Source organism: Sus scrofa, chromosome 13 (assembly GCF_000003025.6).
Source record: "Sus scrofa isolate TJ Tabasco breed Duroc chromosome 13, Sscrofa11.1, whole genome shotgun sequence".
NCBI classification, from domain to species: Eukaryota; Metazoa; Chordata; class Mammalia; order Artiodactyla; family Suidae; genus Sus; species Sus scrofa.
This window is the reverse complement of record NC_010455.5, coordinates 207937231-207961731: the sequence shown is the minus strand read 5'-3', so window position 1 is coordinate 207961731 and position 24501 is coordinate 207937231. Positions and strand designations below refer to the sequence as shown.

Below are 24501 nucleotides of genomic sequence, written 5' to 3'. Positions count from 1 at the left end.
ATTGGAACAGACTCTTTTCTAACGAAGATGCAGAAACCGCAAACCCGCCCACGAAAAGTTGCTCGACAGTCATTAGGAAGAAGAGCCAATGAAGCCACAGGAGACGCCGCCACCCCCTTGTTCCAGCGGTTACAACTAGAAGGACGGACCTGCTGCGTCAGGGGCAGCCCCACGGGGACCCACGCGCCAGTGGCGGGAGCCCAGCGGCCGTGTGGGAAGCGTGGCAGGTCCCTGAATCGCTCCGGGGACGACAACTACACGCTCCAGTCCCCCCGCCCCCCGAGTGCGGACCCAAGACGGGTGGACTCCCGGAGGCACAGGATGCCTTTTCTGTAACAGCCCCCGCGTCCACCCCACAGGGCGACACCGCCCGGCAATGAAAGGGGGGCTCAAAATAACGGTGGCGAGTGAGCGGATCCGACAGAAAAGTCCTGGGTCCCTGCAGGTAAAACTCCAACAATGACAGACGCGGCGGGGCCCCGGGCGGCAGGGACGGCGGGGGCGGGCGGGGGGGGCACAGGGCGCTGGAAACCTCAGGGCCAGCAGGTGGCTTCACCCCGCGGCGATGGTGTCAGGGGCGCAGAGGGGGCCCCTGCCTCTCGCGCGCTCACCTCGGCTTCTAAGTTGACGCCATCAAACACGTGCTCTTTCAGTAATTTTCAAAAGTGATAAGTTCTCTTCTCCAAAGAAAAAAAACTGCTCTGTGATTTTCTAAAATGTTGACAAGGTGCAGCCACTGGCACGTCACGGCCTTCCCTGTCCCCGCCCCTGGGTTTATAATCCCTGGGCCCCAAGAAAGCGACTTTGGAGATGTCCTTTACGGAGGGCGAGCCCGCTGCCGCGAAGGCGGGGAGGGCGTGTGGCTTAAGGGTGGGACCCAGTTGTCCCCGAGGCTCCAGACAGAAGGGGAGGCGCGGGGGGGGGGGGTCACATCCGAAGGACGCCACCTGCCGCGCGAGGCCGGGCCCGGAGCCCAGGAACGAAGGCAGAAACTGAGTGACGCCCGGCTGACGGCAGCGAGGACCCTGGAGGCTCGGTCCTGCAGCCGCAGGGGGCAGACTGGGGTCCTACCCCCGCCCCCCACACCGACACAGCCACCCCTCCTGCGGGCTGCAGCCCCTGGGGGGCATGCAGGATGCCCTTCTACCTGCCTCAGTGAGGGACCTGCGGGCACTGCTGGAGCAGCCACCTTGGTGGCCGTCTGCCGCCTGACAATGGCAGCTGTGCATGGAGGCAGTCCGCTTCCCAGGGTGTCCCGGGTGTCGGGGCCTATGGTCCTCAGAGTCTGTGCACCCTCGGGGTGGGGGGGCCTGTGCGCCCTCCAGGCCTGTGCCCCCTCAGGGCCTGCGCGCCCTCTGGGCCAGGGCAGACAGAGGGCACCCCCAATCCCCAGTGCTCCCCCACTTCCCAGAGGCCCGGGCAGGGGCACCTTCGCTGCTCCTCCCGCACAACCAACTCTCACGTCCCCCTGGTGACCCTGCCGCTCCCAGGTGGCAGCCCCATGACGGCCCCACAAACCGCTCAGAAGCAGCAGAAAACAAGAAACAAAACACAAGAGGGACCACATCGGGGGCAGCGGGGGGCAGGCGCAGGCACAGGCCCTCCCCAGGGGAGGTGAGAGTGACGGATGGAACACCCGCCCACAGACAGACACGCCAGGCACGCACTTCACGCACGCACGCGCGCGCACACACACTGCATGCGTGCACCAGCCCACAGGTCGTACCTCCTGGCGACGGCACCGTGGTGGCCTCCTCGACCTCCTCTGTCCTGGAATCCTCCTCGTCGCCAGCTCCAGCCAAGGGCGGGGAGGTGACTGGGGGGGCCTCTGGGAGCCGGGGCCTCAGGGGCGCGCCCTGGTCAGGGTGGGAAGCACACCTGAGCCTGCCGCGTGGGAGGCCTGTGAACAAGCTGCCGCCAGGCTGTCGCTTCCAACGCATTTGGTTGTAAAGTTGGATGTTGGTGGCTTTGAGGACAGTTACGAGGGAGCCAGCAGGCCTCCGTCCTTGCAGCAAGAAGCTCGGGCCCCTCCAGCACCGGCTTTTGGCTTCTTCGAAACCGCTCTTGGCGGGGGGGGGGGGTCCTCACCCTGAGAGCCCTGCTGCCCCTCGGGAGCCCCGGACGGTGACAGGCATGGCGCCCTCACCCGTAGATACCACAGGGGGTCGGGGCGGGGGACCTGCTGCTTCGGGGCGCGGGCTGCAGCACGGGCGGCCTGGCCTCACGCCCCTGGTCCCTCACGGCCCCACGAGCCAACGGGACGCACACAGGTGTCACGGGCTCCCCGGACGTCAGGATGGTCTGGGCCGGACACCCAGTGGGGCCCGCAGGTGCACACTCACCGACGGCGCCCCGAGACGCTCCCCGGCCTCCTCGGCGAGCCCGCTGCCCAAGTCTCCGGAAGCCTGCGGGGCGCAGGAAACAAGGGGTGACGGACGTCCCCGTGGGCCCGGGTCGGGGGACAGGCGACTGCACCTGGTTGCCCACAGGGCAGCTCCACGCAGACCACCTAGAACCGCCCTGCGGAGCCGGGCCGGCTTTGGGCCGCACACAGAACCTTCTGAAAACGCGGCCATCCTCGGCTCCTTGGCCCCACAGCCCTTGGGGCTCGGACTCCCGCAGGCCACACGGCCTTGCATCTGCCCGCAGCCCAACACCGCCCTCGGTCCTCGGCGCTGGGGTCACTGGGACACTGCTGGGGCCACGGTTCCCCTCCCTCCCCAGAGCCCTGGTGTCTTCTGCCTGCGGTTCCACAGGACACACGTCCGCACACGCTCACCACCTCACCACACACGACACACACACCCATCACACTCGCTACACTCAGACTCTCACACCCCCACACGCTCACCACACACACACACACACATTTTTCTCTTTGTCTTTTTAGAGCTGCACCCACAGCATATGCAGGTTCCCGGGCTAGGGGTGGAATTGGAGCTACAGCCACTGGTCTACACCAGAGCCATAGCAACGCAGAATGCGAGCTGCGTCTGCAACCTACACCACAGCTCACGGCAACGCTGGATCCTTAACCCCCTGAGCAAGGCCAGAGATTGAACCTGCATCCTCATGGATGCTAGTCGGGTTCGTTACCACTCAGCCAAACGGGAACTCCCGACTCCCACATCTCTTGTCCCCGTAATTACACTGACTCCGTCACCCGACTGGCTACTCCAGCAGTGAGTTTTAAAGCATAAAGTGGACGGTCCCAGGCAGGGGGGCTTGTTCCGACGGTAGGAGGGAGAGGAAAGATGGCATCTTTCAAGAGACCTCTGCAGCCTCGTTACCCCGAGGTGTCCAGGAAAGGCCACCTCCACCCTGGGCCCTCCTCCCGTGGGGATGGGTGGGGGAGGAGACCCCCGCTGGAACCCAGGCAGCGGCAGCCACTCACCTCGTTGTCACTGTCGTCCTCGTCCTCGTCCCCGTACCGACACTGCAGGGGGCTCACCTGGGGGTCCCCGCGCACCCTCAGCTCTGAGATCATGCCCTAAACACAGGGAGAGGAAGGTCGCTGGGTCCCCAGGCAGGAGGCAGAGGACGCGGGGAGACCGCGGCTCAGGTCCCACCATCTCAGAGTGGGCACCCCTGAGGTCAATTCCAGTGGTGCCAGCGAAGTGGTGAGATGTCATGTGCTCCCTCCCGCGGGCTCAGCCTGCCCGCTGCCAGGACGCAGCGCGAGCACCGCTCTGGGACCTCAGTGCAGAGAAAGGCCCGCGACACGCAGAGCGCAAGGCAGGACAGCAGGACAAGGACGAACAGGGTGTGTGCCTGGGCGGTGTTCCCTCGGGGCACAAGGTAGCGCACTGGGTTGGGGAGCAGCAGACCCCTGCCCGTTCAGGGCAACGTCTTGCGGCCGGAGGCAGACTCGGCCCGTGCAGGCCATGGGGCGCCCTCTTGAATGGGAAGCCTGCAGCGGAGGCCGGGGGCAGGGCCGGCACCCGCGGGACAGCACGACGGCCGAGTTTCCCTCCACCCCGGCCCTTCCCCTCGAGGCCCCCGATCCCAAAGGGTGACACGACGGCAGGTTCTGAACCTCGGCCGAGATCTCAGCCCCATGCGTGAGGCCACTGGGTCCTGAGCCTTCGGCGCCCATTTGAAAAGCCTGGAAGTGGTGTGTTCACATGTGCCTTTTCTTTTCTTTTCTTTTCTTTTTTTTGTCTTTGTAGGGCCACACCTGCAGCATATGGAGGTTCCCAGGTTAGGGGTCAAATCGGAGCTACAGCCACTGGCCTGCACCTCAGCCACAGCCACGCAGGATCTGAGCCACGTCTGCGACCTATACCACAGCTCGTAGCAATGCCAGATCCTTAACCCGCTGAGCGAGGCCAGGGATCGAACCCGCGTCCTCACGGACTGGTCAGATTGGTTTCCGCTGCGCCCCGACGGGAGCTCCCACAGTGCCTTTTCCAGCATTTCTTTCTGTTTTCTCTCGACGAAACCCACCGGGGGTTTGCAGTGCATCTTCTCCTCAACAGAGGCCACGTTCTGTCCGCTCGGACACGCGTTCTGATGATCCTTAAATGGAGGCGCTTCAGTCCCCAGTCGGCAGACGTCCGTCAAGGGCCACGTGGGGGGTCTCCAGGCCCCTGCGGCCACCGCTCTCCACCCCTGCTCTGCGGCCGTGGGGAAGCTGGCCACACGCAGTACGTGGACGCTGGACGTGCCTGCTCCGACCAGACCTCACGGGACACGGCCGTGTTCATGTGTCACAAGACAGTCTTCCTTTTTTGGTTTTTCCAACCAACTATTTTAGCACGTAAATGCCTTTCCAGATCTCAGGCTATATAGACAGGCTGTAGGCAGGACGCGCTCGGCCGCGGGCCGACCTGGCCAGCTATGGTGTATTCCTCCAAGTGCCCTTTGGACGCCCTTTCTCACGGGCCCCCCTGCTCCACACCAACAAGACGGCAAGCTAACAACAGCCCAGCCCGTCCCCCCAAGGCCCCACGTGAGGGCTCCAGCCCTCTCTCCAGACTCACTGCGGGCCGCCTCCTCCAGGAAGCCCCTTAGACTCCCTCCCAAGGGTCAGCTCCTCCAGGGCCAGTACTGCCCGGCTCCACGTTCCCTGCTGTGCCTCCATCCCCACTGATGGCGATGCCTGTGGGACCCACCTCCTGTGTGTGTACCTGTCGTGTGTCACACGTGCACATGGATGTGCAAGCACCTGCAGCCATGGGCTCACACGTGCACGTGTGGGAGATCTCACCCTTGCGCTCATGCGTGCATATGTGTGTGATCTACATCTGTGGGTTCACGCATGCACACACGCGTGATCTCACCCATGTGCTCGTGTGTGCACGTGTGTGTGTGTGTGTGCATGTTCAGACACAAACACCTGCTCCTGGAGGTGAACGAGCTCGGCTGGCCTGGGGGGCACCATGAGGTCCTCACTTCCCAGCACCACGTCCAGCCAGGTCCGCCAGGGGAGGGCCGAGAGCACAGCGGGCGCAGAGGGGGCACCAGCTCCGCGTGCACTGCCTCCCCTCTTCAGGTGAGCACGGGGGCTGGTCCTGAGGCAGTGGGCACTGCCAGGGGTGCCCAAAGCTGCCTCACCAGCCGACGGGGGCCAGGGGGCACCAAGCCGCCAACAGTCGCTGGGTCCATCTCCGAAGGCACTGGAAACAGTGTCCACTGGTGGGACCCCCCGTCCTCCTCTCTATCCTCCCCATCTGCGCGCAGCTCAGCCCAGAAGCTCAAAGGCAGAACTGCCCGCGGCTCCATGGTTAAGGCCGGCCTGCCTGGGGCAGAGCTCGGAGGGTCCCCCCCCAACCCCCGCAGCTCCAGCCCCCACGGCCTGGCAGGAAGCTGTGCGGCTCTCAGGCACGGGATGATCAGAGGTTCCAGCAGCTTCTGCAGGACAGCCTGGCGAGGAGCAGCACCTGCCTGGTGATGTCTGGGCCTCGGGGGAGCTGACAGACCACAGGGCGGGGGTGCCTGTCCATGGGCCTGTCCCCAGGCCGGTGGGCGGCTGCACTGCAGGAGGCAGGTCCTTACAGAGGTGACCAGGCCCTCGGAGGGCCCTGCCCCTCAGGCCACTAGCCCGTCATTTCAGCTGAGCCTGCATAGATGCCTGTGTCCAAGGCTGAGTCCTTCAGGTCCCGTTCCACCCTCACCGCCCCCAAAGTCCTGGTCACCTTCCCCCCTGGGCGGAATGGCACCGTCTCCTCCAGGGTCTTGAACCTGCAGCATCTCCACGAGGCCCCAGGTCGGAGCAGCGCTGGCCCTTCTCAGCGGCCCCTGGGGAGCTCAGTGTCCAGGGCTGGAGGTCACTGGTGGGATGCAGGGCTGTGCTGACAGCCCGCCTAGCAGATGTGGGGTCCCTGGGCCCCCGTGTGGTACAGTGGCTCCTGGGGCAGAGGCCCGGCTGCAGGCGGCGGTGGGGGAGGCTGCTGGCACTCGGTCTGAAGAGGGACGGGCCGCAGCCGAGAGGTGGGCTTTGGCTGTGGGCAGAGGCTGGCTTTCCATATGACATGCGTCCTCTCCTTCTGGAGCCCTCCCCCACCACGGAGGGCGTGTGGAGGGCCCACGAGTGCACGCACACAAGCACACGTGTGGGGAGGCACAGGCCAGGAGCAGACTCTGCATCAGCCCCACCTCCACGAGGGCAGCATGCACGGGGTGCCCACCCCATCCCAGCCCCCGCCGCCCACGGGACGCACAGGCCATCCTGGGCTTGAAAACGCAGGGGTCGGCTGCTGGGCTCAGGTCCAGGTCAGTGGCAGCACCAAGAGGCCTACCCAGCGCTGCTGAAGGTCCCAGGTGACTGAGAGTCACCAAGATTGAGAATCCGGAGACAGCACAGGCCCAGATGGGAAAATTCTAGAAAGCCGTACTCCTAATGGCCCTGGGAGGCATGAGGCTCTGGCAGGTGGAGGTGGGGTGCTGGACATCTGGGCACAACTGTGCCCACAGTGACACTGTCCCGTGAGGCCAGGCCCACCACCAAGAAAAGCCTGAGGGGCTCTGGCCCCGACGCCACCTGGCATAAGGCTGCCCACGAGACTAGAGGCCACAGGACACAATAAGCAGCAGCAGAGCAGGAACCCGCCCACCCGCCGGCTGGAGCTTCCCGGGGCCCCGCTCAGCTGGGAGGACGTCAATAGCCCAAAGGCCATGAGACCCACTGCAAACACTAGACAGGCTCAGAAGCAGCTGTTGTGAAATCCAGACCATTTAAAACCTGTCCTGTCACCTTTGCTGGAGCGACTCATCTTAAAGTTGTGTGCAGATGACCAGAGCCCCCCACTGTGGAAGTGCACCCCCGGTCCCTGCGCTGGGGATGCCTCCCTGGGACCCTGACTCCGGGCACCCCAGGATTCTCAGGGTGGCCACCGGCCCAACCCTTCTGCCTCATCTGGAAGGGCTGTGTCTGGCTGTAGGCAGTGGGCTGAACGAGGCTGTACGGGCAGCAGCTGCAGCACTCCTGGGCCCACCTCGCCCCTCCTCACCACCCAGCCCCTCCCTCCTCTGCTGGCTGACCCCCAGGTTGGCCTGGTCCCTTGTCACTGAGCCCAGCGATCACTGTGGCTGGGCCACACTGCCCCTTCCCACTGCCTTACACTTCCTGCACTGAGTGGCTTCTGACCAACTTCTTGCATCAAGCCCAACTCCTTGATTATTTACGTCAAATTCTATCACAAGCAACTCTCTCCCTATTTCTCCATCCCTTTAAGTCAGGAAATTGTGTGAATACCATGACCAGGCTATGCCACTAGTTCATGTCACTCCAAATGATGGAGAGATGGGTACTGGGTGGAGCCAGTGAAGGTGACCTTAGGTGGCCTGAGCTGTCTGATGTGGCTGGACTTGGGGGCCACATGGGGTGGACTGGAGTGGGTCAGAGGACACCAGCACTCTCCTGCCTACTCTGTGATGCCAAGCCTGCCCAAACCCAGTGGCTGGGGCACCTCCTTGGCTTCAGCAGACCAATCACTTATTCCTTCTATAATGTGGCCAATAAAGCTGCCTGCTGAGGAAAATTCATAGCCTCTGGTTCCCTTGTCACAGAACAAGAGCACTGAATATCCAACATGAGGTGCACAGCTAAAGTGCAGCCCCCAGGAGGCTGGGCCAAGGCTCTTGTTCCAAGCACACTTCTGCTTCTGGCCCAGGGCTGGTTCCAGATGAGGGTCCCAGGGGGTGTGAATAAACAGATGACTGAACCCCCACAGAAACCTGGGTAAAGAGGAAGGTGACTTCATAAGGAGAAAAGCAAACAGGAATGAGGAAAAGGGGACCCTTTCCACAAGGAGAAATTAAGTCATGAAAATGCAGCCACAGGGCGTTTGAAATAGGAAGAAAGAAAGGAAGAAAGAAAGAAAAGAAAAAGAAAGCGAAAGGTCACTAACCACTGAAAAGGAGCTGGAAGTAACAGTTTAAGCAAAATGTTGCAACGACTGGGTGGAATCAGGGATTTCCCAAGAAATCTCTGTCACCAGATTGACTGGAGAAGATTGAACCCGAAAAGACCAAGCATGTCCTCACTTCTGTCAGCAGAAAACAACGAAGGTTCTGCCGGGATTGGCCACGAGCAGCATCAGGCTGAGCTCCGGGTGGTCGGCAAGGGGCTAAGCGTCCCACTGGGGAGACAGCGGAGGGGGACACCCCTCTCGTCGGGCCCCGAACCCCTGCGCTCACCTCACCTCTACCGCGCATTACAAAGGACACACCTGAGAGGTTCCTTCTCAAGCGTCTCGGTTCCGAAAGGCTGGCAAACCCTGTCCTAAGCTGATCAGTTCTACGCCACCCGACATTCTTTGCCTCTCGTCTGGCCAGAGGCTGATCAAACACCCACAGAGAGATTCCTGGAACTGGACCCGGCTGGAAGTGGCACAAGCGACATCAGTGAGAGGAGGGAGCACCCGCCCAGGGGGAGCCGGGCCCCAGCCAGAGCCAGATAGAAGGACCTTACATCCTCTGCTTCTGTCTCTAAGCCTTAAAGATTTTTCTGGGTGTCTGCGCCAGGCCGGATTTAACCACATAAACACTTTAGATAGCCCAATGATTTGAAAAAAAGAGAAAAAGAAAAGGTAAAAAGGCAAATGAAAAACTGAGAGAGCAAATCTGCAGCATATAACACAAACAATCAGTGGCTTTCATATATAAAGCGCTCATATAAACCAGTAAGAAAACATTGAATCCATTAAAACACAAATGCAAAGGACTTTCAGCAGCCAAGTCACAAAGGAAGAAACACCAAGCGCCAGTAAACACGTTAAGTATTAAATGAACAGCATCCGTCTTCACTACCAACCAAGACATCAGATGGAAACACCCGGACCCTGTCTGCCAACTGCGAGTCAGAGCTGCATGGACGACCCCAGGCCGGCAAGGCCCCAGGAGGAGGCACCCGGGCCGCCCGGCTGCAGGAGGAGGGTGACCTCTGTGAGAGCGGTGGGACAAGACCCCCGTCCCCATGGGCACTCGAGCAACTTTTGTGTCGAAACGTTAAAGCGACAGAGACCCTGGGGGGAAACCTCACACCCAAGGCGGGAGCCACAGACCCTCCCCAACAGCAGGACACTCTCTGACTTCTCACCAGTTAATCATGTTCGAGGATCAAAATGAAAACACAAAGGGGCCCAGTGTGGTGTCAACGTCCTGCCGGCCTCCCAGACCCCGCGGGTGAAAGTTCCCGCCAGAGGTGAAAGGTCAGCTTTCGGGACCGAGTCACCAGGACTTAGAACAACTTTAACCAAAAAAGCAGCCTTTGTCTGGGCAATAATTAACCTTCTGTCCCCTGAGGACACAACCCCGGAGCACACACAGGGACCCCTGTCTGGACCGCGGCGCAGGGGCGTGCCCGCCGCAGAGTGGCGGCAATGGTAGAATTCGGGGACTTGTGACCCCAGGGGACAGCGCTGCTGAGGGTGCCCACGCGCTGTTTCCAGGAGGCAAGGTTCCAGCTAAAGGTTCCAAGAAGCGTGGGGCCAAGGGCTCGGGAGGAAGACCCTGCTAGGATCTGGGATCTGCTCCCCTAAAATGCAGACCAGGGCCAGCCCTGGGGGGAGGGGCTTCCTGGGGGCAGAGGGGAGGCAGCCACGCCCGGGTCAGCGCTGCCCGTGCGGCTCTGAAGCGGAGGCCTGCCCTGGGGCTCACCGGCCACGGGGCCAGTGTGCAGTCTGGGAAAACCACCACCAGCACGATTCACGCTGGCGAGCCCCCCGGCCCCGCCCCACGGGGTGCAGCTGCCCCCGGAAAGGCCCACACTCGGGGCTCTGCTGCTGTTTCCGAGTCCTTCATTTTCTCTGTGCAGCTGGGCCTGGGCACGGGCCCTGCTCACCACGGGGAGGTCACCATGGGGCACAGCACACACCAGACACACACGCACGGGCACGGGTGGGCACCCGGTGAGGCGGGTGGTCCCAGAGGTGCTGGGAGCACGTGACCCATGGGAGCGGGGAGCGAGGACCCTGGCACCTGACCCGAGGCGGGCAAACGGCCAGCCCACGTGGGGTTTTCCTGTCCCGCTGCCGCAGCAGGTGGGCGTGCCGTCGTCCCCTGCCGCGGGCATGGCCCTCGCAATTACCTGGAACTTGTCAGGGTCCGCTCGGCCGGCCTGAGCCACGAAGAGGCGGGCGTCGGGCTCCAGCTGCAGGGCGCGCAGGGAGCGCGACAGGGGCTCCAGCTGGACCTCCTCACAGTCCACGAAGAGCGCGACGTGCGCGCCGTCCACGCTAAGCGCCAGGTGCGTCCAGCGACCGTGGAGCGCGGGCAGTGTGAAGCTGGCGGCCGTGCGTGTGCGGGTGGCGCCGGGCTCCGTGTACAGCAGCTGCACCTGCTGCTGCCCCCCGCGCGCCGCCGCCAGCTTCACGCCCACCAAGACCACCGCCTGCGCCGCGTCCGTGACCGCGAACAGCACGCCTGCGCCGGCTGAGGCCGGCCGCACGCGCATGAGCAGCGAGAAGTCGTGGAAGAACGTGCGGGGCACGAGGCTCAGGGCCGCCTGGCCAACACCGCTGATCCCGTCGAACTCGTAGGCGGGCCCCACGTCAGGGTCGTGCACCAGGGCCACCTGCCGCGGCAGGGGCTCCCCGAGCATCTGCTGGAGCCCAACCTCGACGGCCTCGCCCTCTGTGGAGAGAAAAGACAGGAGTGAGGTCACGCACCACCGAGGGGAAACCGAGGCACTGGCCACCCTGGCACCGGGGCCCACCCTGCTCTCCCGCGCCAGCAGGGACACGGCAGCCACCTGTCCATCCAGGTGCACACTGCTCCACGTGGGGTGCGAACCAGCATGGTGGGAGGGGCAAGGGCACGGCCAGCTCGGTGACCACGTGCCCTGTCAGCACAAGGTTCCCAGTGCCAGGTGCCGGGGGCTCGAGCCCGTCCCCGCTCCTGCACTTGGACTCCGAGGCAACGCACCTGACACTGGTCACCACCTCCAGCCCTTCAAACATCACAACGTGACGACAAAGAGAGAGGCTGGACACAGGGGGTGGCCTGGACAGGTAGGGCCACCAGAAGCCTGGGTTGCTGACTTCTGGGACCAAGATGAGGGTGTCCGGGGCTGGGGGCTCAGGGTGGGGCCCACCTCTGTCCAGGGGGCGTGGTCACTGCTGGACACAGGAGGGGGTAAGCGCCAACCCAGGGACGGGCCGGTCCCAGCAACCTCCGGGACACACGCGTTGCCAGGCAGGGCGGGGATCTGGGCCGTGGTCTGGCCCAGAAACGGCCCACCGGGGCGTCTTCTCTCCCACCACTATCTGGGGGCACGGCCCCCAGAGGGAGGCCCTGGGGCAGACGCCCCTCCGGGAGGCGGCTGCTGGCGGGGGTGTCCTGAGAAGGCCCGGTGAGCCTGCAGGTGTGTGTGTGGATGTGTGTGAGGGTGACAGCGTGACTGCGTCAGTGCGTGTCCCGTGTGGCGGACGCCTGGGATCCGGTCCTTGAGCACAGGGTCGGGCTGACCCAGGACCACTAGAACGGAGCAGAGGGAAGAAACGCTGAAGCCCAACTTCCCAAGACAAGCTCTGTTGTTCAAAGGGCCCTGAGGACAATCGATGAAAAGAGAAGAGACAGCCACTGGCACGAGGACGGGGCTTCGGGCACCTGCGGGGGGGCCCTCCCGCCTTGTGAGCAGCTCCGCCGGCCCGCCGGGCTCCCCTCAGCCTCTCTGTGTCCTGCAGGTAAAACCCTTTGCGATGAGAGGTGGGGACAGCAGCATCCGTGGAAGTGGCCTCAGCGCCTGCCCAGGGCAGATGGCCCCTCACAGGAGCAGGGGGACCTTCACAAGGTCCCTGGGCTCTGGGAGGCCAGGAATCACTTCCTGCTCAAAGACAGACTCCGCTGTCCAGCAAGACAGCACCGTCCAGGTCCCTTAGCATCAGCCACGCCCGGGGCCCACGTGTCCCCTGAGATTAGGAAAGAAGACTCTCACCGGCCTGGGTGCCAGTGGCCCTGGTGTCCCCACCCCACTGTCCCCAAAGTTAAGCATGGATGTGCCCCAGCAGCACCCTTCCCTCCAGGCAGCTAGACGTTTCCAAATTAATGAAGAATGCAAGATGCAGCAGCAGCTGGTGTCCTGGGCTTGAAGACAACAGCTTGTAGCAGGGGATGTCTCAGGGGCCTAGAAAGAGAGACACACACGAGGGACAGGCCCGGGAACCGAGAGACACAAGAGCTCCTTCCCAAAGTTTCCTGTTTCCTCTGCATGAAATTCTTCCTGCGTCCCATTGGGAGAAGCCTCCGAATGCCAGGACCCTGAGATCACAGATCCAGGCTCCAATTACAGGCAGCTGGGGTGGGACGTGGGCCACACCTTTCTGCAGATCTGGCAGCTGCTGCGCTGGCCGCGCTGGCCCGAGGTGCTGGCCCAGCCAACTCGGGAAGGAAACCAGCTCCTCTCCAACAGCGATGCCCAGGCCGAGCTCTGGGCGCTCAGAGGGCACCTTCCTGGGAACACGATGGGTGGCACCATGGCCAGCCCTGGCCCCTCCGGTCGGCCACCCTCCCCTGCAATCAAGGAAGCAGGGGACTTGCCTGGTAGAAGACAGGTTGCCTTTCAGCAAACAGGCAGCCATGAACAAGTGGGGTGGATCCTGACACGACCAACTGAGACGTAGCCCAGGTGCCTCAGGCTGGCTCGACGTCGAAAGTTGATGAACGCAAATCCGCCACTTCAACCGGGTAAAGACGAAAAGCCACACGCTCGTGGCCTTAGATGCAGAAAAGGCCTTGCGTAAAATCCCGTTACGACAAACACTCTCTGTCCACCAGGAGCAGAGGTCAGACTCCTCCCTTGATGAGACCATCGCAAGCCACAGCCAACATCGTGCTTCGTGGTGAGAAACTGGAAGCTTTTCCACCAAAACGAGGTACACGGCAAAGACCACTCCCCCCCCTCCTTTCCAACCCCGCGCGGGACAGTCTGGCGACCCCCGTGACACGAGAACTGGAGATGAAAGCACGTGGATCGAGGAGGAAGAAGTGAAAGTGTCCATTTGCAGGTGGCCAGTCGGAAAGAGAACTGAAGAAGAGCCCAAACAATCGTCCAAAACCCCTCTCGGAACGAGCAAGGCTGGCAAGGGTGTAGAAAGTCCATCACTTTCCTCTGTACCAGCCATGAGTGAGTCGAACTTGAAGTTCAAAATACAAACCGCTCACATCAGCAGCCCCCCCAGAGAAGAAGTACTTACTCACATTCACCCCAGGCACAAACGCGACCCCTGGACAGGCCCTACATGAGCAAAACGACACTGTTCCGACAAAAGAAATCAGAGAATAAATAAACGCGAGGGGGCTCCATGTTCGTAACTAGGAGATTCGATGCTGTCAAAATGCCGGCTCTTCCCACTTGACGTGCTGAGTCAACGCAATCCCAGCAGAAACGCCAGCACTTTGCTACCGCAGGAAAAGCCCCGCCGGCTGCCTCGGTCCCGAAGGAGAAGAACGACGTCGGACTTCGACACCACCCGCCTTCAAGGCCCGGCGTGAGGCTACGGTGAACAAGGCGGTGTGGAGACAGAGCGGATAAACCGACCAGCAGAACAGAAGAGAGAGCCCAGAAACGGACCCACGCGAGTGTAGTTAACCCATCTTTAGTTAAGAAGCAAAGGCACTGCAACGGGGGAAACAGACTCTCCAACAAATGGTGCTGGAACAACCGGACGCTACATGCAAAAAAAAAAAAAAGGAAGAAGAAGACTCTCAACACGGACCTCATGCCCTTAACAAAACTCACTCACAGTGGATCCCAGGCCTACACGTAGCCTGGGAAACTGCAAACCTCCCCAAAGACAACGTGGGGAAGCCACTCATGGCCCTGGGTTTGGGAATGACTTTTGAGATACAGCACCACAGGCACGATCCTTGAGGGAACCGAAGCTGGACTCCCCGACATGGAAACTTCTGTTCCCCAGAAGGCACTGTTAAGAGAATGAGAAGACGAGCCACAGATTGGGAGAAAAATGTGCCGAGCACGAATCCGATGAAGGACCGTGACCCAAACACACAAGCCACACCTGAAACCCGACAATGAGATGAAAATATGGACAAAACTCCCCAGAGAAGAAGACAGACGGCAAATCGGCCCAGGAGAAGACAAATGATGACAACGACGGCAGAGCCCGCTGCACGGCTCAGCACGGCCCGCAGCCCGACGGTGACGAGGACGAGCGCCGGGGCGGCGGGACCTCTGCCACGGCTGGGCCCCGGAGCCGCGCCGCCGCCGCTCTGGGAGACGGTCTGGTGGCTTCTCACGAAACGCCCCCTGCTCTTCCCGGGGAACCCAGCGGCCAGGTTCCACGGGGTTATCGAGGGCTGGAAACTGTGTTCCTACGAAAAGCTGCACGTCTAACAGCCACCTTACTCACAGCTGCCAAAGCCTGGACGCCACGAGATGTCCCTCAGGAGGACCAACCCTGGTCCCTCCCGACAGGGACGCGAGTCGGCGCGAAAGAGAACCGCGCGATCAGGTCCCGAGCAGCCCGGGGGAGCCCGGGCCGCGCGCTCCCGGGGAAGGAAGCCGGGCGAACCGACTCCAGACTGTCTGAGTCCAGCTGTCGGACCCTCTGGAAAAGGCCCAACTGTGGGGACGGCGGAGGGACCCGCGTTTGCCGGGAACCGGGGTGGGGAGGGATGAGCAGGGGGAGCCCAGAGGACTTGCGGGGCAGTGACGAGGCCCCACTACACGTGGGTACGAGTCATCGGATCCCCAGACTGGGCAACCCCGACGGCGAGCCCTGGGCTTTGGGTCGGGGTGACTGTGACGAGTCGACGCAGGCTCGTCATCACCACGGAGGACCGTCTGCGGAGCCGCGGCAGTGGGGAGGCGGGGGGACACAGGAACTCTCTGTACCTTCCCCCGAGTCCGCTGTGAACCCGAAACTGCCCTAAAAAATAACCCTTTAAAAAAAATCTGGCACATGATAAAAAAAAAATAAGCAAACATTACAACACTATCATGAGATAAAACGGAAGATGAAAGCCACTAAGTGGGACAAAGGGGATGGTAATTTGGACGGGCCACTAGACGGGGTGTGCAGGCCCCCCCTGCACCCCATGCCTGCGGAGGGGGGTCCTCGTCCTCGACAGCGGCCCTGGCCTCCCCCCGCCATGGTTCCGTGACGACGGAACGAAAGCACCTCAGTGGGAAACCGATGGGGTGTCTAATCCATCCCCGGCCCTTTGTCACCTGAGGCCACCGCCCCGTCAGGACAGGACCCCGGCCTCGACGCACGGAGAAAAGGCTGAGAACAGACCTCTCGGGCCTGGGGAGCATCCCAGTACCTGGAGAGGCCACCCCACCCCGCGGACACCTCGACCCAATTACAACGTGCAAATCTGCGTGCGCGTGTCCACCCGGACCCAGTCACAGGCGCGGGGAGCGTTTCTGACGAGCGAGGAGAGGAAGTACCCACGGGCCTCCCGGGAGCCTCTGAAGGAAGCGGTGCCCTCCCACGGGGGCAGCGGGCATCAGTGGTTAACGCAGGCTGAAGGGACCGGGCAGGGAGCAGGCACGGTTGCCGACACTGTGCAGGAGGAGAGGAGCTTCCGGGTACACAGCGAGGTCCCCGTCCGCACAGTAAGGGTGGCAGGGAAACGCACACGCGGGCGCACAGGTGCACGCCCGACGCGCAACCGCGGCAAAACCACAGGCCCCACAGAGGTCTGTCCCCCAGCATGTGGGACCTGAGGGTCCCGTTACTCTGCAAAGGGACCCTCGCAGGGGGGAGGAGGCCAGCCAGTGTAGCCCACCCCAGGCACAGAACCTCTCCCGGTCAGAGAGCCAGCCAGACATGGCAGCTCCAGGAGGCCAGGAGGCAGGGCCAAGGAATGCAGAAGCCTCCAGAAGCTGGGAAGGCAGGAGCCTCCAGAGGCTGGGAAGGGAGAAGCCTCAGAGGCTGGGAAGGCAGGAGCCTCCAGAAGCTGGGAAGGGAGATGCAGAGTCTCCCCTAGAGCCCCAGGAGCCTCACAGCCCTTCATATACCTTGTTTTGGGCCTAGAAAAGCTGATTTTGGAATCTGGCTCCAAAGGTAATACATTTGTGTTGACTTGAGGCCCCGAGTTTGTGGTTATCTGTCCCAGTGGCCGCAGGACACCCCTGCACATCTTTGCAGATCCACAGCGAGGGGCCGGGGAGCTCCCAAGCGGCCGGGTCCTCGCTGAGTGTGTGTGCACTCTGGAGGAACGGTTAACCCAGGGGAGAAGCAGGGAGGATGAGATGACAGCAGAGTGGCCCTCAGGGGCTGAGAGTGGCAGGTGCAGGCAGCCCCAGGGCCACCCCTGCAGGTGTGCAGGTTGCATCAGAGCACTGGCCACTCTGCACAATCTCTCCTCAGGTCCGAGGCCTCTGTCTGCAGAACCTCTGCCCGTGACCTCACCCCGGTCCCTCTGACCCCAGCTCCCTCCCCACTCTCAGGTGAACGGCCCCGTCGGCCCACCCAAGGACGGGACGTGCGCTGGCTCTCACTCCCTGTTCCTCTGGGGCAAGAGACCCTGCACTGGATCCCCAGCAGTGCGCTGCTCCCCACAGCACCGCGGCCTGGGGACACACCTGCAGGGACGGGGGGTGGCCAGGCCTGCCCAGCTGGGGGCCCAGCCCGACAGGGACACAGAGGGAGCTGGCGGGGCCTGGGCGGCTGCCCTGCCCTCTCCCTACCGGGCACGGCACAGGTCTCCCTCTGGGCCACCTCTCCATGGCCGTATGTCCCCCCAGCCGCGTGCCAGCCCCAGCCCCTCCTCCCCTGCCTGGGTGGGGGCGGAAGGAAGCAGATGGGGGGAGCACTGGGAATGGGGGGGATGGGGCTGAGGCCGCAGGCTGCTGTGCCAGGACCAGGGGGCCTGTCCGCACGCCCCCCCCCCCAGCCTACCGTGAGGGGAGTGGGCCCGACTCTGCCCCGGGTCCGTCACACGCTGCAGGACACTCTGAGAGGGGGGATGGAAGCAGTAGTGCCACGGGGTGGGGGGAGCCTCTGCAGGCAGTTCTAGGAAGGAAGCGACCCCTCCTCCAAGAAGATGCCCCACCCCCACCCCAGGAACTTCACTAGCCGGAGACAGCTGCACCCCAACTCGCCCCCCACCCTGCGGCCACCTGCACCTGCCTCAGCACATGGTGGGAGGGCGTGTCCAGTGCAGCACAAGGTGCCAGCGGTGGGTGGTTCCCCCCTGAGGTCCCCCCCAGAGGCCAGAGAAGCCCTGGGCCTGTGGGACCTTCCCCAGCCAGGCCACACCCAGCGGGGTCCCCGCTGTGACAAACATCTGAGCCAGATGACACAAGAATCCCTGGACTTCTGCTGGGAACACAGCCTCCCTCACAGGCTGGGGCCCTGCCAATGTGTGCAGATGTCCAGTGAGCTGTCCCCTCCAGGCCACTCCGCTGACCAGGCCAGCTGTGGTCAGGGAAATTCCACAGCCCACGCGGCCCAGCCTGGGCCTTGCGGGCAGGAGAGCCCTCCTGCGCCCGCCCCCAGCCCCGTGCCCAGCCGTGGCTGCGCCTCCTCCCAGAGGCGAGCTGCCTGGGGTCCAGCGGCAGGGCGTGTGTGTCCAAGGCCTGGGCGGGCAGGAGGGGTGAGGAGGAGGGAGAGGAGGCGGACCGTGCCGGGACGGCCTGGTGCTCCTCCGCGGGGGACCCTCCCGGCACGACACTTCCCTGCGGCTGCCCCTGCCCCACGCGCTCGAGGCGGCCGGGGCGAGGAGGCCCAGCCAGCGGTGGCGGGTGGGCACGCTGTGCAGAGCCTGGAGGGGGCCGGGCAGGCCTGTTTTCGGGTGTTTAGCACCAACTTGCGTGGGGTGTGGGAACACGCACCTCACTGCAGCCCCAGCCTCTGGGTGAGATCCACACCCACTGTGTCGAGCACTGGGCAAGGGCCACCCTGCTCAGGCGGGCGCAGCCATCCCCACCCTGGCGCGGCATCCCGGTCTGTCCGCAGAGGCCACGGCCCCGCCTCCCCCTCCATGGCAACCCTAGGTTTGCTTCCTTGGTGGGGTGGGCACCCCTGCCACGGGCACTTGCCTGGGCACTGCAGCCACCCCCTCACTGCACCCCAGGCAGGGATTCACCCACACACCCCCCCTCAGGAGCTCAGCTGGGTGACACCCCCTCTTGGGGTCCAGGGGAGCCACCCCACCCCCATTGGCCCAGCTTCAAAGCCCAGTGACTTTGGGGGTCAGGAGGAGAGTCACGGCTGCTCCCCTCAGTACCACGGGAGTAGGGCATGCACAGCGGGACGGGGAGGGGGTGGGTGGCAGGCCAGCGAATGCCAACAGGCAGTGGGCGCAGCTCAGGGCCAGCCCACTGGGGATGCAGAAGGAGCTGGGGGGCCTCAGAGGTTGTGCAGCCCTCCTACTCCCTGTCAGCCACACGGCGATGCGGGCACAGAGGCTTGAGCTCCAGACGGGCTGGGCGGTCCCACACTGCCCAGACTCGCCGACTGCGTGATGGTCAGGACCTTGCCACCTCAGGGCAGCAAGTCCTGCACCCCAGCAGCTCCCTGCGGGCTGGGCAGAAAGGACCTCAGACACTGCAGCACCGTGGCCGAGGCGGTGGCTAGAATTCAGTGTAAGTCCGCTCGCTCGGGAAGTCCTGTCACTGTTCGGGGCCTCAGGCCCCCCCCACCCCCGTGATGGGGCGTGACAGGTGGTCTCGGAGCCGGGGGCGGGGTCACACACGGACCCTCTCAGCCTCTCCAGTCCCCAGCCTCCCTCCTGCAAAGGAGACGGCGCACGCCCTCTGCCTCCCGAGGGCACAGCTCAGGGCCCGGCTGGGGCCTCTGTGCAGGTCCTCCCGGCCGGCCGGGCCAGGCTGGGCCAAGAGGAAAGGCAGGCGGCCGGCCGGTGGGTTACCTGCAGCCGGCCCAATGAACACGCAGTGCCCGTCCTCCCGTGCCGGGAGCGAGGCGCAGGGGACCGGCAGCCCGCCCCCGTCCAGGTGGCTCCAGCATGCGTCCTCCAGGGTCTCGCAGAACTGGCGGCAGGGCGGTGGGGCGGCAGGGCCCAGGCCACAGGGCGGGGCGAGCAGCAGGCAGAAGAACCAGGCGAGGAAGCGGTGGCAGCGGGTCTGGAGGAGCGCCCCCCAGGCCCGGGCCGCGGCCTGCACCTCCTCGCCGCTCCCGTGGTGCAGGTGGTTGGGCAGCCAGACACGCCCGATGCCCAGGCGGCTGCAGATCGCCAGGGAGGGCGGCAGAGGCAGGCAGCGGCCGGTGGCCCCGAGCTGTGCGGAGGTATGAGCGAGACCAGGCCCCGAAGAATTAGCCACGTGGGGAAGCCAAGCACCACCGTCCCCAATTAGAGCTGCCAATGCGACGTAGGACAGCGTGGCAGGGGCGCCAGAGGAGAGAGCCGAAGGGCCGTGCGCGCCAGGAGAGCCCGTCACCAAGGGAAGCAGAGGTGGCCTGCGGACGTCAGGGTGTCGGTGCTGCTGGCCTGGCCTGGCTGCCACGGGCAAGAGTCCTTTGCCGTCCAGCTCCTGGGACCACCCGGGAGACAGCTGGCTTCCCCAGGGAGGAGCCCCACCTGGTGCGGGGGACAGAGAAGCTCTACCTGGGGCTGGTGGTGGTACCGAGGGTGCCCTGAACGGCGCCAGGGGCCCGCCTGGGGAGGGCGGCGGCTGGGTGGGCAGCGGCTGGGTGCCGGCCTCCGTCCTCTGGGTGTCTGGCGAGCTCGGGGCCCCACTGCTCAGCCAGAGCGTGGTTCCACTCTCCCAGAGGGTGCTGGACGGCCCGGGGGTGGTGAGGGGGTCTGTGGGGGTCGGAGGGCTGGCGTCCCCCCGCCGGCGGAGCTCTCGGGGTGCGTGGTGTCGTCCCACAGCCGGATGAAGCGCTGGATGCCCAGAGCCACGTTCAGGATCTTGGCTCCCACACCCGCGATGTTCTCCTCCTTGGGGTCCCGGCTCCCGGGGGGGCCGTGGGGAGAGCGGGGCCCTGGCCCTGGCCCCCCTCCAGCCTCTCCAGACGAGGCTCAGGGCTGGCCGGGGCTTCCCCCGCGTCGGTGGCGCCATCCCAGGGGTCCACGTGCGCGGTGGTGTCTCTGGGCGCTGCTCAGGTGAGCTGCCCGGGGGCACGGGGGCCGGCGTGGCCTGGGGCACAGATGCCGGCGTGGCCTTGGGCATGGTGGCCTCAGAGAACCACAGCCAGGGAAAGGGGTCGGCCCAGGTGGCCGCGAGGCAGCAGGCGAGCAGCAGCAGCAGGCCGAGGTGGCCAGGCCGGCCGCTGGGGTCGGGAGCCATCGCGCTGTGTGCACCAGGGAGCAGCGGGCGGCCTCTGCCGTCCGGAGGTGGGGCCCGTCCGCTCCCGCCTCCTGCCCCCGGGCCTGCAGCCAGCTCCCCATTCATGCATCCAGGAGGCCCCTCCTTCTACCTTTTGGCTCGTGAAGGAAACAGACCGGAGCCTCTCCCCAAGGTGACAGCTCCCACCTCCTTAAAGCAGCAGCAGACCTGCCCCTGCCCCCCATCCGAGGCCAAAGGGCACGGACAGAGCAGAATTCCCAGCTCCCTCCGCTGGGGGCTGGGGGCTGGGGGAGGCCGGGGCCCTCCCAGGCTGCCGCTGAGTCCCTGCACGGGGGTGCGCACGGGGGCTTTGGGCCAGAGTCCCAACTGGTCCCCTTGGAGGTGGGGCAGGGGCTCCTGGGTACTTGGGGGCTTCGGGAAGGACCCCCATCCTCGCCCTGCTCCCTGCAGGGCATGGACCCAAGGGAGAGGGCCTGGCACAGCCCCGGGGGGCGTCCTCCCTGGGTGGGGCTGGGAATGGAGGCTGGGCTCCTCGGGATGCCAGGCGCAGTCCCCAGGCCCACTTGGCCATTGCCCTCTGCGCTCAGGGCCAATCCGACGGAGAACAGCCCGGGAGCCTGGCCTCGGGCCATGGCTCTGGGGCAAAGCTGGAGCTTGGAAACCACAGGACTTGCTAGAGCCCCTCCTGCTGCAGCTGCTGCCCTGAGGTGGCCAGTGTCTGTCCCCAGTGTCCAGTCCCAGGGCCACTAGCTCCCACTTGCTCAGAGTCGCACACTCCCCAGCCCCGCCCAGGCCCCTACCCTGCCACAGACACCCGCTAGTCCTCGTCCATCCGGCCAGAGGCCAAGGCCTCTTCTTTCAACCTCGAGCTGCTCAGATGCACTGCCCTCTGTCCCCAAGGGCTGGAACCGCTCCCGGGCTAACCCAGCTGGGACCAGGTCTGAGGCCTGCAAGGCTTCTGCTTAACCCCTGAGAATTGCTCTAAAGGAACAGAGCACAGCAAGGGGGCATCAGCGGACTGGCGGTTCCAGACAGACAGAGAGACAGCTGCCCTCCCCGCCGCCCCCACAGCTCAGGGCAGCCCCTGGGTCGGGTGGGGGCTGGGTGAGCGTGCCCTCCCTGAGCCCAGTGCTGCTCCCATCACTCGGGCACCTTTCTGGGTATCTTGCTCTGGGGGTCCTCTGCCCGAGACTCGGCCGGATGCTGCCGTGTGGCCCGGAGTCCTGCCAGAGCCCGCAATGGGGCGTGGGGAGCAAGTCCCGGTCACCAGGAGCAGGCCTGCTTGGGACTCACAGCCTGTGGGGCCCTAGCTTGGGTTACGGCTGCCACCCCCCAGACAGCACCCGCCCTCTGAGCTGCTCCAGGAGCCCCGGCCCCGACAGCAGGAGGGTGGAGGGGGTGGGCTTCCCACCTTCACGAGGACCCCCGGCAGGATGCACCCCCAGCTCTCTCCCATCCTGACCACCCAGCGGCGCACCCACACCGCCAGGCCAGGGCCCGGCGCCTGCCTGCACCGCGGGCCACACGCCGCGTGGCGGCAGGGCTTGCAGTGAGGGAACCAAAGGTCCGGCTCCAGGTCAGAGTGTTCGCGCCTCGCGTGGGCCCACATGACCCCAGCCACACACACACCCAGCCGCGTTTGCCCACCAGGCTCCACACTGGACCCCACGGCGCCCGCACGCCCGTCGGCCCTCCTGCCCGGGTCCTCTCCAGGCTGTGGCCTGGCTGCCACCCGGGAGCCCTGTCCACAGGCAGGGCCTGGTGCTCGGGATCAGAACCCCCATTCAGGACAGGTGGACACTGCGTCACCTCTCAGAAGGTGGGGACCCGCACGTCAGCATCCGGGTCTCTGCGGGGCCTTCCTGCCCTCACATCCGGAATTCTTAGAAATGCCCCAGAACAGTCTCTCGCGGTTCACGGCCGCTAATGGGATTATATGCCTAAAGTCTGGGGAAAATCTCAGGATAGAAATTCCAAAGGCCCTTCCCCTTCTCCCAGCACGTACTGGAGAGGGACACTGGGCCATCTACCCAAGTGGGGGGGCTCCCTTGTCCGCCCCATGGCCCCAGGCACTCGGCAACTCCAGGGCCACTCACCAGCTGGCTCCCTCCACTCCTCGGGCACTCACCCTTCCCAGGACACCAGGGAGCACAAAGGCGTGGCAGCTGGGGCCTGCAAGGGGCCACATTCTCCAGGAAGCGGTAATGGCCCCAGCACCCTGGGTGCCCACACCACAATCCATCAGGCAGCCCCCTGCCTCCCCCTCCTGGCGCCCCCCCCCCACATTCTGGAGGCCAAGGTCACTTCCCAGCATCCCAGAACACCACAGATCAACCTTCTCTGGAAAATGCCAGCACAGCTCTGCCAGGAAGGCAGCTCCTAGCAGGAAGCAACCTGTCGAGGTGCTGGTCCCTGAGGCTCCCTGCACACATGTTCACATGCACCACACACACATGCAAGCATGCATGGAAACATATGCAAATGTACATACACATGTAAACACAATACACATGTGCACACGCACAACATGCAAACATACGTGCACACACGAAAACACATGCACCACGTAAGACAAACACACATGAACACGCATGCACAATGCAAACCTTCTCACACATACACACATGTAGACACACAGTGCAATGCACAACACGCAAACACACATGCACACACATGCAAACACGCACACGTGCACACGTAGAGTACACATGCACCACAGCATGCAAATCGACGTGCGCATGTGCACACACATTAAAACACACATACACACGTGCACATGCACCATGCACATCTATACGCTCACGCACACACATGCACACGCATGCAATCACATGTGCGCCTGTGCGCATGCTCACACAGACACTGCAGCACTCAGAAGGCCTGCAGTGCGGGCCTGCTTCCCCCATCTCCTTGGAGACACACGGGGTCTGAGCCTCGGAGCCCTGGACAGAGCTTCCGTCTGCCGCGTGGAGGGTCCTGTAGCTGCTGGTTGCCCCGGGGTCTGTGCTGTCTCGAGGTGGGATCAGCTTCCTGAGCTGCCCACGGGGGTGGGGGAGGGTGAAGGACCTTCGAGGGACACGCTACGAAATCTCTGAAACACAGTAACGCTGGGCGAGGGGCCATGGTTCTGAAAGCGCTTTGTTCCCCAGGCCAGGCGAGCCCCCAGCCCGGCTCAGCATCCTTGCTGAGGAACTAGCCGGGGCCCCTCCACCCCCGGCGTCGGGCGGCCCCGACAGGTCCGCCCCAGCCCCCAAGCCCACAGCAGTTCCTTGGCCATTCGGTCACTCCCTCATCCATCCATCCACCCACACGCCCCCGCATGCTCTGTCCTGGGCCTTCCAGTCGAGTTTGGCCATGACAGTTCCAGGAGTCCCAGCACCTCCCTGGCCCTGGAGGAGCCTGAGGGCGCGTCCCTCCCAAGGAGTGGCCCTGCTGACCACAGAGCCACACGTGGGCTCGCCATGCTTGCCACCAGCCAGCTGCGCTCAAACTCAGAAGCGGGCAGCAGCCCAGTGTCCACACGGGACGCCTCTGGGAAGCTCGAGGTGCACCTGAGAAGAGCAGGCTTGGATCTCAGCCCCAGGGCGGCCACCTGGAGAGTCCACGGACCGTAATCAGGCGCCAGGGAGGGAGATAGTGCACGCTGCCCCTCCAGGGACTACGGCGAGTCCTGCACGTGCAGGTGCCCTTGGGTGCCAGCACCCAGCTCAGGAATGGCAGGGATTCAGGAATTCTGCTGGCTAGGAGTTCACCAGATCAGTGACCAAAAGGCCCCGACGGCACAGGTTCTGCTGTGGTCACCGCGCAAGCTTTCACGCAGCCTCAGGACCCCGGCC

The 24501-nt window shown here is 64.1% G+C and overlaps 1 protein-coding gene across 9 annotated transcripts in view; it reads right to left on the bottom strand.

The window, feature by feature from the left end:
- Positions 1-24501, bottom strand: part of COL18A1 (collagen type XVIII alpha 1 chain) — a 76248-nt gene that overhangs the window by 22351 nt on the left and 29396 nt on the right. For 3 of the 9 annotated variants that reach the window (XM_021071536.1, XM_021071537.1, XM_021071538.1), the window contains exons 3-6: positions 10532-11076; positions 3395-3490; positions 2343-2405; positions 1727-1856 (exon numbers count right to left, since the gene is read on the bottom strand). In XM_021071536.1, coding sequence (XP_020927195.1) covers positions 1727-1856; positions 2343-2405; positions 3395-3490; positions 10532-11076 — 834 coding nt within the window. Of the gene's footprint in view, positions 1-1726; positions 1857-2342; positions 2406-3394; positions 3491-10531; positions 11077-19284; positions 20827-24501 lie in introns of those variants that run through there. The other 6 variants (XM_021071529.1, XM_021071530.1, XM_021071533.1 and 3 more) reach the window with 4 other exon arrangements.